We start from the raw sequence: 12,655 nt of genomic DNA, 5'->3' as shown, positions 1-12,655 counted from the left end.
CAACATTTAAATAACATTGAATTAGCAAGAGGGGATCCACTGTATATAACAAGGCTTGCATAGTTATACACATTTGTTTTTAACAAATATGACGTTTTCTAATAACACTATCTTCATTAGTTGCGTTTCTACTTACAAGTGTGGGGGATTTGTACAGACGAACAGAGAGAACTATTTTAATTTTAATAAAAAATGTTATGCATACAAAAGTATTATGTTTTCAATCTCTAATCTCTATTGCCTTATAAGAGGCACCTCTGAATTGCAATGATAATTGGTTTTGAATTGGTGAATCTATTTGGCCATATAGGGCTCCCGAGTGGCGCAGCGGTCTAAGGCACTGCATCTCAGTGCTAGAGGCATCACTACAAGCCCTGGTTCAATTCCACAATCAAGCGCACAATTGGCCCGGGGTAGGCTGTCATTGTAAATAAGAATTTGTTCTTAACTGACTTGCCTAGTTTTTAAAAAAGGATAAAAAAATATTGCAAGGATTTGGGTACCATACAGTAGAAATATGAGAATGTGTGACATATACAGTTCATCTGATCAAGAAGCAAGACTCACTCTGGCTAAATGTAATACATTAGTACAGATTCGAGGTCGTTCAAGGAGGTGAACCATTCTTGTGTGGTGAGTAACCTTGCCTGACACCCAAAGACTTGCATTAGCTCCCCAAACTAGTCTTGTGGTGTACATGTTAGTCACAGTTGCAATTTGAATTCATGGGTCATGTACTGAAGCAGTGTGAAAATATATGAGAGCATAGTATGGCAGTGCAGGTGTGTGTATTTGATTGGTTGATGTGTAGTGTATACAGTACCTGTAATTAGAGCAGCAGATTCGCACCTCAGGTTGGTCAGAACCATGTGTGAGTGGGGAGATCAGGGGCTGTATGTATCAACCATCTCAGAGTAGGAGTGCCGATCTACGATCAGTTTTTCTTTTCAGATAATAATGAATATGGTTATATATGGACAGGAGGAACCTGATCCTAGATCAACACTGCGACTCTGAGACGCTTGATACATACTGTAATCTGTTCTTACTTGTCTGTGACAGGTGAGAGCTCTGGCTCTGTGTTGAAGTTGCCCATAGGCACAGATGTAGGATCAGCTTGCCCTACACAAATTAGGGTAAAATCTTCATGCTACAACAGTGGCATTCTGAGAATGGCAGAGGGATACATATGAACACCTCTAAAACACCTTACTCCTCACCTGAAAGAGTGTGAGCATCAGCCGTGCAGGTAGTGACCAGGGCCCGGTTTCCCAAAAGCATCTAAATGGTTCTTACGATTAACTTAGCCTTAAGATGTTTTTGGGAAACCGGGCCCTGATCCCTTATCTGACTGACACTTCATACAGAGTACGGTATCAATACAGTCAAGCATGGTCTTGAAGTGTGTCCTAAAATTAGCACTACCCGACAGTATATCAAGTTTAATTGGTGTGATGATATACGCATGAAGGTAATAATTATTATAGGCAGATATCCTTCATGGCACAGAGACTGAGAGACGTGTAGGTCTCATGTTTGGGACTTAGGGTAGGTAAGGATGTGCTTTAAAAAAAGACTTCACACGGGTCAAGAGCGGAGTCAAGCACCAAAGGCACACAATAAAACAGCACCCCTAAATAGCCTTCAGCATTATCAAAGTCTAAAATATTAAATTATCATCTAATTTTCTATTGCACTTATTTCTTTACATAAGATATACATTTATAAAAGTGACGGAATACACATATATGTACAGTATGTTTAATATTGTTCCCAATTACTTTAATTATTCTCTTGGACAGAATGTTGTTCCTTGGTATTTATTAAGTACACACTGTATGATACCTCACTATAATTCCAAAAGTAGGGGAATTGGCAGTATCGACATAGCCTGGATGTCCCTTAACTTAATTGTTCCCGAGAGACTGTTTGGCAAAGCCTTTTCTCCAAGAAGATATCCACAGCTTGTTTTTAGTTGAAATCATTCCTGAAATTACTAATTTTCTTCTTTAGGAGCTATTAGTGTGAGAACTCCCCCATTCCTCATTTGCTCTTCTTCTCCTCCTTGTCCCCCAGCCCCCCAAATATCTTCCCTCTATTTCTGCAGTCTGATGAGAGGGGTGAGAAGGGGGTGTTGAGGGAGGGGTGCAGGGGTCCTTATTGGACAGTGCTTGAGGGAGAGAGAGGACTGTTCCATTCGCCCCAACTGCATGGGGGTTCAGAAGTGAGGGTTCATCCCTGCACACACAGAACCACACAGACATACACACTCTTACAGGAAACACACAGGGCCAACCTCCAGGTGGTAGTGTGATCCGAGTGTGGTCTTGGGTAAGTTATAGATGTTAACCACAGGGAGCAGGTTAGGGTCCTGGGAATGGAACACAAAATGGGTCTGGTGCCAGCGTCCATCCTTCATCTGAAATAAAGAAACAAAGAACTCAGACTAAAAGAGTTTCAGATTTTATGATTAATATATTGACATTCTATTGCTGTTCATAGTGAAGAAAATGTAAGTTCAGAGAGTAGAGTAAGAAGAAGTTGCCCCTTTCAGAGAACCTCACTGATACAGATCAGGTACTGGTCAGATACACTCCCCTCCATATGCATTTGGACAATGAAGCTAAAATAAAAAATGTGGCTCTATACTCCAGTATTTTTTATTTGAATTAAAATGTTTCATATGAGGCGACAGTACAGAATGTCACCTTTTATTTTAGGGTATTTTCATACATATCTATAAGCACATTATGTATCTAGTCCCCCCATGTGAAGAAGTCATAAGAATTTGGAAAAATGTACTTAAATGGTATTAAAGTAGACAAAGGTTTAGTATTTGGTCCCGTATTTCTTGCACACAATGACTACATCATGCTTGTGACTCTACTATCTCGTTTGATAATGAAGAGAATTTAATGTAGGTAGTCCGTGACTGGCCTCACACTTTAGTACAGTAGGTGGCTGTGTATGCACCTTTAAGTTGGATGCGATCCGCCAACCCAATCCCAAAGAAGAAGAAGAAACTCGTTGGGTGCATTTGCAGTTTGTTTCGGTTTTGGGTTATATCACTGGTCACGTGACCAGGAAGTAGGAAGCAGAGTTTGAATGGCGATACGGCGCCTCTGTGTTTTATATTTTTAAGACACATACATTTTATACCTTTAAAACATTTGTTTTAGTTAGGGACAACAGTGTTAGTACTGTTCTTAACACGCCGTGTTGGTGGATTTTATCATCTCCTGGAGGTAACGTTAGCAGGCTATCCCCGGCTAGCTAGGTTACCTGGCTGTCACCGGCAAAGCTTATCTAACGTTGTGTTTGTCTCTTGTAGCCGGGACTGCTGTTTCTGACCTGAGTATAAGCATGTCGGATTCCTGAAATGTAAGACCTGTGTTATGTTCACTGTGGTGAAAGAGGAAGAATTTACTGACTTACTGTATACACTTGTGAAAAGTGTAAACAACTAGTTGCCTCAAAAGACCAGATCATTGAACTACTAGAGGAGAACAGGATCCTAAAAGAACATCTCGCTCTCGCTAAGAAGACTTCAAGATTGCATGCTATTTTTGATGTGACAATTTTAAATGACCGAGGGGGTAATACAGGGTGCTCTATGAGATTGGGCTCCTCTGCAGTAGCTTCTGAGGATACTACCTTGGACCACTTTCCCGTATTAACACATCCCACCGACGAGAACCAGAGGACTACTGCGTCTTGCTCTACACCATCAGAGGCAAAGTGGAACATTCCAACGTATCCTCCCTCTGCCTTCTCGTCCAGACCTGCGGCTCTCTAACCGCTTTACGGCTCTGAGCCCCCTGACTTCACCGGGGCCCTCCGACAAGGCCTTCCCACTTCACCTCAGCACCCAGCGCAAGCTCCTCTGGATCTGGTCCTGGGTTACTGAGCCAGCCATCCCCTGGATCAGCCCCCATAGCTCGTCCCACAGGCACGCAACGACCCTCTCGACGTTCTCCAGTGGTGGTTGTTATAGGGAGCTCCATAGTTAGGGATGTGGTGGTTGCGGAAGCAAGGACCCACTGCTTCCCTGCAGCCCGTGTTCGGGACATAGATCACCAGGTCCCTGCTGTGATGGAGAAGCACCCGAATGCTCACACAGTAGTCATTCACATTGATACAAACGACATCAATCTTCATAAATCAGAGCAATTAAAAGATAAGCAGGCTAAAGGAGACAGGCAAGCGGGATCTAATTTCCAGGCTGCTACCAACAATAGGTCACAGAATGGAATGCTTTAGTTGTGTCCTCCGGCTACACTACTGGCTTAAATCCTACTGTTCCTCAATAGATTTGGAGTACAATGACAATTTTGATCCGTTTTGGGAGAGGCCCCAGTTTTACAAATATGCATATAAATATGAAAGGGGCAAAAGTTAACTCAGCCAACATCGAGGAGGTTCTTATTAAACATTGACTCAAAAACACCCCAACCCCCATTTCCACTATTTCACAGCGTTATCATCGTACTGCTACAGATAACCATATTCCCAGGGTTATTGTCAGAAATAATCTTGTGACCATAAAGTTGAATTCCAATGTTAGCTCTGTTACTGTTAGCCCAATTGGGAAGCCCACTGAGGGTGCTAAATGGACCAATCCTGGATAAGGACATTGACATTGCTGATTACAACATTTTCAGGTGTGACAGACTGAAAAAGGGGGGAGGGGTGGCTATACAGCTCTGGAAAAAATTAAGAGACCACTGCACATTTTTCTTAAATCAGCATCTCTACATGTATGACAGCCATTCCATTCCAGTGTCTGTTGAATTCCAACACAGGCACACCTTATTCTACTGAATTAGGTACTGATTAGATGATCACCTGAACCAAATCTTATTTTACGAGGAAAAGTATAAAAACCGCTGCTGTGGTCATCACTATCCTCTTGCAATAGGACCAGCTGGATGGCAAAAACAGTGCTAATAGTACCTCAAAAGTAATATTAATCAAAAAATAACTATTGACCATGCCAAAAGAGTTGAAAAGGAAAGTTTAGAGTAAGAAAAAGAAGGGTTCAATTCTGGCTTTACTGGCAGAGGGATACAGTGAGTGTCAGGTTGCTTCCATCTTTAAAATGTCAAAGACGGCGGTTCATAAGAACAAGGTCAAGCAGCAGACATTGGGGACAACAAAGCTACAGACCGGCAGAGGGCGAAAACGACTCTCTACTGACCGGGATGACCGCCAACTCATTCGAATGTCACTCAACAACCGTAGGATGACATCAAGTGACCTACAAAAATAATGGCAAACAGCAGCTGAGGTGAAGTGCACGGCGAGGACGGTTCGAAACAGGCTCCTAGGGGCAGGGCTGAAGTCGTGCAAAGCTAGAAAAAAGCCCTTCATCAATGAGAAGCAGAGAAGAGCCAGGCTGAGGTTTGCAAAAGACCATAAGGATTGGACCGTAGAGGACTGGAGTAAGGTCATCTTCTCTGATGAGTCCAATTTTCAGCTTTGCCCAACACCTGGTCGTCTAATGGTTAGACAGAGACCCGGAGAGGCCTACAAGCCACAGTGTCTCGCACCCACTGTGAAATTTGGTGGAGGATCGGTGATGATCTGGGGGTGCTTCAGCAAGGCTGGAATCGGGCATATTTGTCTTTGTGAAGGACGCATGAATCAAGCCACGTACAAGGTTGTCCTGGAAGAAAACTTGCTTCCTTTTGCTCTGTCATTGTTCCCCAACTCTGAGGATTGGTTTTTCCAGCAGGACAATGCCCCATGCCACACAGCCAGGTCAATCAAGGTGTGGATGGAGGACCACCAGATCAAGACCCTGCCATTGCCAGCCCAATCTCCAGACCTGAACCCCATTGAAAACTTCTGGAACGTGATCAATAGTAAGATGGATGGTCACAAGCCATCAAACAAAGCCGAGCTGCTTGAATTTATGCGCCAGGAGTGGCATAAAGTCACCCAACATCAATGTGAAAGACTGGTGGAGAGACGCATGAAAGCTGTGATTGAAAATTTACATTTTACATTTTAGTCATTTAGCAGACGCTCTTATCCAGAGCAACTTACAGTTAGTGAGTGCATACATTTTCATACTGGCCCCCCGTGGGAAACGAACCCACAAGCCTGGCGTTGCAAGCGCCATGCTCTACCAACTGAGCTACAGGGGACTAATCAGGGTTATTCCTCCAAATATTGATTTCTGAACTCTTCCTAAGTTAAAACATTAGTATTGTGTTGTTTAAAAATTAACATGAACTTATTTTCTTTGCATTATTCGAGGTCTAACAACACTGCATCTTTTTTGTTATTTTGACCAGTTTTCATTTTCTGCAAATAAATGCTCTGAATGACAATATTTTTATTTGGAATTTGGGAGAAATGTTGTCAGTAGTTTATAGAATAAAACAAAAATGTTAATTTCACCCAAACACATACCTATAAATTGTAAAACCAGAGAAACTTATATTTTTTCTGTGGTCTCTTAATTTTTTCCAGAGCTGAATATGTGAAATCAACTTATGTGGCATCATGTTCTCTAAAAATCACTATAAACACACAATTTGAGCTTTTGGTTATGGAGTTGGCCATAAGCCAAAATACACATTTATCTGATTGCAGAATCTTTAACACATTTTTAACCTTACAATTATTTCTGGTACCATCCCCAGGGTCTGGAAGGAGGCCCATATACTCCCCCTTCACAAAGGTGGTGTTCGGTGTGATCTAAATAATGATTGCCCTATTTCCTCTCTTGCCTGCAAAAATTATAGAATCATTGGTAAATACTTAACTTAGATCCTTTTTAACACCAGTCAGGTTTCAGACCAGGTCATAGCATCATCACTGCTAGTTCTTTGGTTTTCAATTATGTTCTTCATTGTTTGGATAAGAAGAAACACTGTGCTGACCTTTTTATTGACCTGTCTAAAGGCTTCGACACTGTGGATCACTCATTATTTATTCAGAGGCTTTCATCAATTGGCCTGGACCAGGCTGCATGTGCAGTGCATTCGGAAAGTATACAAAACGCTTCTCTTTTTCCACATTTTGTTACGTTACAGCCTTATTCCAAAATTGATTAAACTACTTTATTTCCTCAATCTACACACAATACCCCATAATGACGAAGCGAAAACAGGTTTTTAGAAATGTTTGCACATTTCTAAAAAATTTAAAACAGAAATATCTTATTTACATAAGTATTCAGACCCTTTGCTATGAGACTCAAAATTGAGCTCAGGTGCATCATGTTTCCATTTATCATCCTTGAGATGTTTCTACATTTTGATTGGAGTCCACCTGTGGTAAATTCAATTGATTGGACAGGATTTAGAAAGGCACACACCTGTCTATATAAGGTCCCACAGTTGTCAGTGCATGTCAGAGCAAAAACCAAGCCATGAGGTCGAAGGAATTGTCCGTAGAGCTCCGAGACAGGTTTGTGTCGAGGCACAGATCTGGGAAAGGGTACTAAGAAATGTCTGTAGCATTGAACGTCCCCAAGAACACAGTGGCCTCCATTATTCTTAAATGGAATACGTTTGGAATCACCAAGACTCTTCCTAGAGCTGGCTGCCTGGCCAAACTGAGGAATCGGGGGAGAAGGGCCTTGGTCAGGGAGGTGACCAAGAACCCGATGGTCACTCTGACAGAGCTCCAGAGTTCCTCTATTGAGATGGGAGAACCTTCCAGAAGGACAACCATCTCTGCAGATCAGGCCTTTATGGTAGAGTGGCCAAACGGAAGCCACTCCTCAGTAAAAGGCACATGACAGCCCGCTTGGAGTTTGCCAAAAGGCACCTAAAGGACTATCAGACCATGAGAAACAAGATTCTCTGGTCTGATGAAACCAAGTTGAACTCTTTGGCCTGAATGCCAAACGTCACGTATGGAGGAAACCTGGCACCATCCCTACGGTGAAGCATGGTGGTGGCAGCATCATGCTGTGGGGATATTTTTCAGCGGCAGGGACTGGGAGACTAGTCAGGATCGAGGGAAAAATGAACGAACAGAGAGATCCTTGATGAAAACCTGCTCCAGAGTCCTCAGGACATCAGACTGGGGCGAAGGTTCACCTTCCAACGGGACAACGACCCTAAGCACACAGCCAAGACAACGCAGGAGTGGCTTCGGGACAAGTCTCTGAATGTCCTTGAGAGGCCCAGCCAGAGCCCGGATTTGAACCCGATCGAACATCTCTGGAGAGACCTAAAAATAGCTGTGCAGCTACGCTCCCCATCCAACCTTTTTTTAAATTTAAATTTAATTGTTTTTTTTTGTGTTTTTTTTGTCATTTAGCAGACGCTCTTATCCAGAGCGACTTACAGTTAGTGAGTGCATACATTATTCTTTTTTTCATACCCCCTGTGGGAATCGAACCCACAACCCTGGCGTTGCAAACGCCATGCTCTATCAACTGAGCTACATCCCTGCCGGCCATTCCCTCCCCTACCCTGGACGACGCTGGGCCAATTGCGCGCCGCCCCATGGGTCTCCCGGTCACGGCCGGCTACGACAGAGCCTGACAGAGCTTGAGAGGATCTGTAGAGAAGAATGGGAGAAACTCCCCAAATACAGGTGCCAAGCTTGTAGTGTCATACCGAAGACGCAAGGCTGTAATCGCTGCCAAAGGTGCCAAAGGTGCTCCAACAAAGTACTGAGTAAAGGGTCTGAATACTTATGTAAATTGTATGTATTTAGAAATTTGACCCAAAAATCTAAAAATCTGTTTTTGCTTTGTCATTATGGGGTATTGTGTGTAGATTGACAAGAAAAAGTTGCATTTCAATCCATTTTAGAACAAGGCTGTAACGTAACAAAATGTGGAAAAAGTGAAGGGGTCTGAATACTTTCCGAATGCACTGTAGGGGGTTTGAAAATTATTGAAAGGACAGAACACTGTGCATTTACTGATGGCGTTAAATCAGGTTTTATGGACATAACAGGAATCAGTTCTTGGTCCAGTTCTTTTCACTATTGACATGAACAATATTGGTTTATCTGTAAAACAATAAATAATAATACTTTCACCTGTATTCAGATGACACTGTGTTGTATGCTATTGCCCCCACAGCTGACCAGGCTCTGTTAGAGCTTCAATCTGCCTTTATTGCCCTGCAGAAAGCCTTTGGTGAAACAAAATTGGTACTTAATGCAGGTAAAACCAAGTATATGTTTTTTTCCAAATCACGTAAAAATGTATCTGACGATTTATGCATACGTACTTTGAATGGTGCCCTGATCGTGTCCCCGCTTATACTGTAATATCTGGGCATCTGTATTGACGAAAAGCTATCTTTCAAAAAGCAAGTTGTTGAGTTAGTTAAGAAATTAATAACTTCTTCCATAGGAACAGGTCCACTCTTACATTTCAAAGATGGCAGCATGTCAGTCTTTCTCTGTTGAAGTGTTTGTTGTCCAGTGTTTGTAAGTCAAATCTGACTGTTTTAAAGTGCCTCTACCAAAACTTTTTACAATTGTAGAGGGCAGAAATATATTTTATACATTGAAAGGCCAAGACCAATGCATTTTTTATTGGGACACCCAAGCAGGTCACCAGTGCTGGAAACATCTGCCTTACAATCAACGGCCAGGCCATCCAACTGTCCTCGGTCATCTCCAACCTAGGAGTCAAGTTTGATCGTTCTCTGTCCTTCGATGCCCACATAAAACATATATGTAAAACATAATTTTTCCATCTTAAAAACATTGCCCGGGTCTTACCATCACTCTCAAATCAAATCAAATTGTATTGGTGGCGTGCACATTTTGCAGATGTTATCGGTGGTGCAGCGAAATGCTTATGTTTCTAGCTCAAACAGTGCAGTATACCTAACAATACAAAAAATACTGATCTTTAACAGTCTGATGGCCTGGAGATAGAAGCTGTTTTTCACTCTCTCTGTCCCAGCTTTGATGCACCTGTACTGTGTCCGCCTTCTAGATGGTAGCGGGGTGAACAGGCCCTTGCTCGGATGGCTGAGGTCCTTGATGATCTTCTTGGCCTTCCTATGACACCGGGTGCTGTAGCTGTCCTGGAGGGCAGGCAGTGTACCCCCAGTGATGCATTTGACTGACCGCATCACCCTCTGGAGAGCTCTGCGGTTGCGGATGGTGCAATTGCCGTACCAGGCGGTGATACAGCCCGACAGGATGCTCTCTAAGGTGCATCTGTAGAAGTTTGTGAGGGTCTTATGGGCCAAACCAAATTTCTTCAGCCTCCTGAGGTTGAAGAGGTGCTGCTGCACCTTCTTCACCACACTTTCTGTGTGGATGGACCATTTCAGGTTGTCAGTGATGGGCACGCCGAGGAACTTGTATCTTTTCATCCTCTCCACTGCGGCCCCGTTGATGTGGATGGGGGCGTGCTCTCTCTGCTGTCTCCTGAAGTCCACGATCAGCTCTTTCGTTTTGTTGACGTTGAGGGAATGGTTATTTTCCAGGGCCCTCACCTCCTCCCTGTAGGCTGTCTTGTCGTTGTTGGTAATCAGGCCTACCACTGTTGTGTTGTCAGCAAACTTGATGATTGAGTTGGAGATGTGCGTCATGGGTGAACAGGGAGTACAGGAGGGGGCTGAGCACGCACCCTTGTGGGGCCCCCATGTTGAGGACCAGAATGGTGGAAGTGTTTTTGCCTACCTTCCCCACCTGGGGTCAGCCCGTCAGGAAGTCCAGGACCCAGTTGCACAGGGCGGGGTTCAGACCCAGGGGCTCGAGCTTAGTGATGAGCTTGGAGGGCACTATGGTGATAAAGGCTGAGCTGTAGTCGATGAACAGCATTCTTACATAGGTTTTTCTCTTGTCCAGATGGGATAGGCAGTGTGCAGTGCGACGGCGATTGTGTTATCTGTTTATCTGTTGGGGCAGAATGCAAATTGTAGTGGGTCCAGGGTGTTGGGTAAGGTGGAGGTGATATGATCCTTAACTAGCCTCTTAAAGCACTTCATGATGACAGAAGTGAGTGCTACGGGGCGATTGTCATTTAGTTCAGTTACTTTTGCTTTCTTGGGTACAGGAACATAGGGGGACTTGAAGCAAGTGGGGACAACAGGCTGGGATAGGGAGAGAGTGAATATGTCCGTAAACACTCCAGCCAGCTAGTCTGCACATGCTCTGACGTCGCGGCTTGGGATGCCGTCTGGGCCGGCAGCAAGGGTTAACATGCTTAAATGTCTTACTGACGTGGACCACGGAGAACGAGAGCTCACTGTCCTCGTGAGCAGCAGTGGCCCGCATCGGTGGTTCTGGGTTTTTGCTTGAAGCGGGCAAAGAAGGTGTTTAGCATGTCTGGGAATGAGGCGTTGGTGTCCGCAACATGGCTGGCTTTCCCTTTATAATCTGTGATTGTCTGGAGTCCCTGACACATATGTATTGTGTCTGAGTCGTTGAATTGCGACTCCACTTTGTCCCTGTACTGTCATCTTGCCTCTTTGATTGCTCATAGCTGGTCTGTTTGTACACCTTGCCGTGGATAAATGTGGTGGTTCGCGCTTTCAGTTTTGCGCGAATGCTGCCATCTATCCACGGTTTGTGGTTTGGATAAGTTCTAATAGTCACAGTGGGAACAACATCCTCAATGCACTTCCTGATGAACTCCGTCACCGAGTCAGTGTATACGTCAACACTTTATTGTCCAGGGACTGAACGTTAATGAGTAATATACTCAGAAGCGGTGGATGATATGCACACCTCCTGAGTCTGATTAGGAGCTCAGACCTTATTCCTCGTCCGGTGACGGAGCAGCCCCGGGATGAGTGGAATTGCCTCTGGGAGTTCAAACCAAGGATCCAATTCAGGAAAGTTGAATTTCTGGTCGAAATGCTTTTGAGTGACCGCCGATCTAATATCCAAAAGTTATTTTCGGCTGTAGGTAATAATGCAAGAAACATTCTGATCAAATAATTTAAGAAATACCACAAAAAATAACAAAATACAGTAAAGTTGTCTAGGAGCTAGAAACATGCAACATAGCTAGCTAACTTTACCTCATCTGAGAATAATGTTAGCTAGCAATTAACTTGGTGGAAGAATTCAACATTTTGTGTGCTGAACTGGTTAGCTGGTTAGCAAGTATGGCTGGCTGGCTCAGTCAGCTAGCAAGCTTAGCTAGCTAGCTAGCTAATATTGGACAAATCATCCTAGCTTTCGTGACATTGTCAAACTTCAGAAATACTGCTCATTGGTGCACAAAACACCATGTAAAATGGTATGACTTCCTCATCAAATGTCTACATTATTTACAGATGTATTGTTTTAACATTGATTAATTCAGCCTGTTTTAGACTTTGTTACGTCACTTGATTATGATTCTATAAATTTTTTGGCTGGAATGGAATGTTCGTATACTGTATATTTGACTGTGATATTTGGTTGTCTCACTATGTTTTTTATTTTATTTTTACTAGTTATCTTAAGATGAATGCACTAACTGTAAGTTGCTCTGGATAAGAGCATCTGCTAAATGACTAAAATGTAAATGTTTTACATACAGATCTCATATTACTATATTGATTAATTTCCTAATGTTTTTTTATTTTAATATTGATGTCACAATGTATCATTTGTACAGTTCTTTACAAAAAATATATAGTTATTTGTAGATGTGACTGTAGTACCTAGCAGTACTACTTATTTCTCTGAGAGTGAGTCGGATATATAGTGTTTTGCAAAATAA

General features: G+C 43.1%; 1 protein-coding gene across 1 annotated transcript in view; it reads right to left on the bottom strand.

The window, feature by feature from the left end:
* Positions 1-406: 406 nt before the first annotated feature.
* Positions 407-12,655, bottom strand: part of LOC121582745 (collagen alpha-1(XXVII) chain A-like) — a 388,342-nt gene continuing 376,093 nt past the window's right edge. The window contains exon 61 of the mRNA XM_041898821.2: positions 407-2,419. Within this exon, the coding sequence (XP_041754755.1) occupies positions 2,273-2,419 (147 nt within the window). The 3' untranslated portion in view covers positions 407-2,272. The remainder of the gene's footprint in view (positions 2,420-12,655) is intronic.

This window comes from Coregonus clupeaformis, chromosome 15 (assembly GCF_020615455.1).
Source record: "Coregonus clupeaformis isolate EN_2021a chromosome 15, ASM2061545v1, whole genome shotgun sequence".
In the NCBI taxonomy this organism is placed as follows: domain Eukaryota; kingdom Metazoa; phylum Chordata; class Actinopteri; order Salmoniformes; family Salmonidae; genus Coregonus; species Coregonus clupeaformis.
This window is presented reverse-complemented; position numbering and strand designations above follow the sequence as displayed.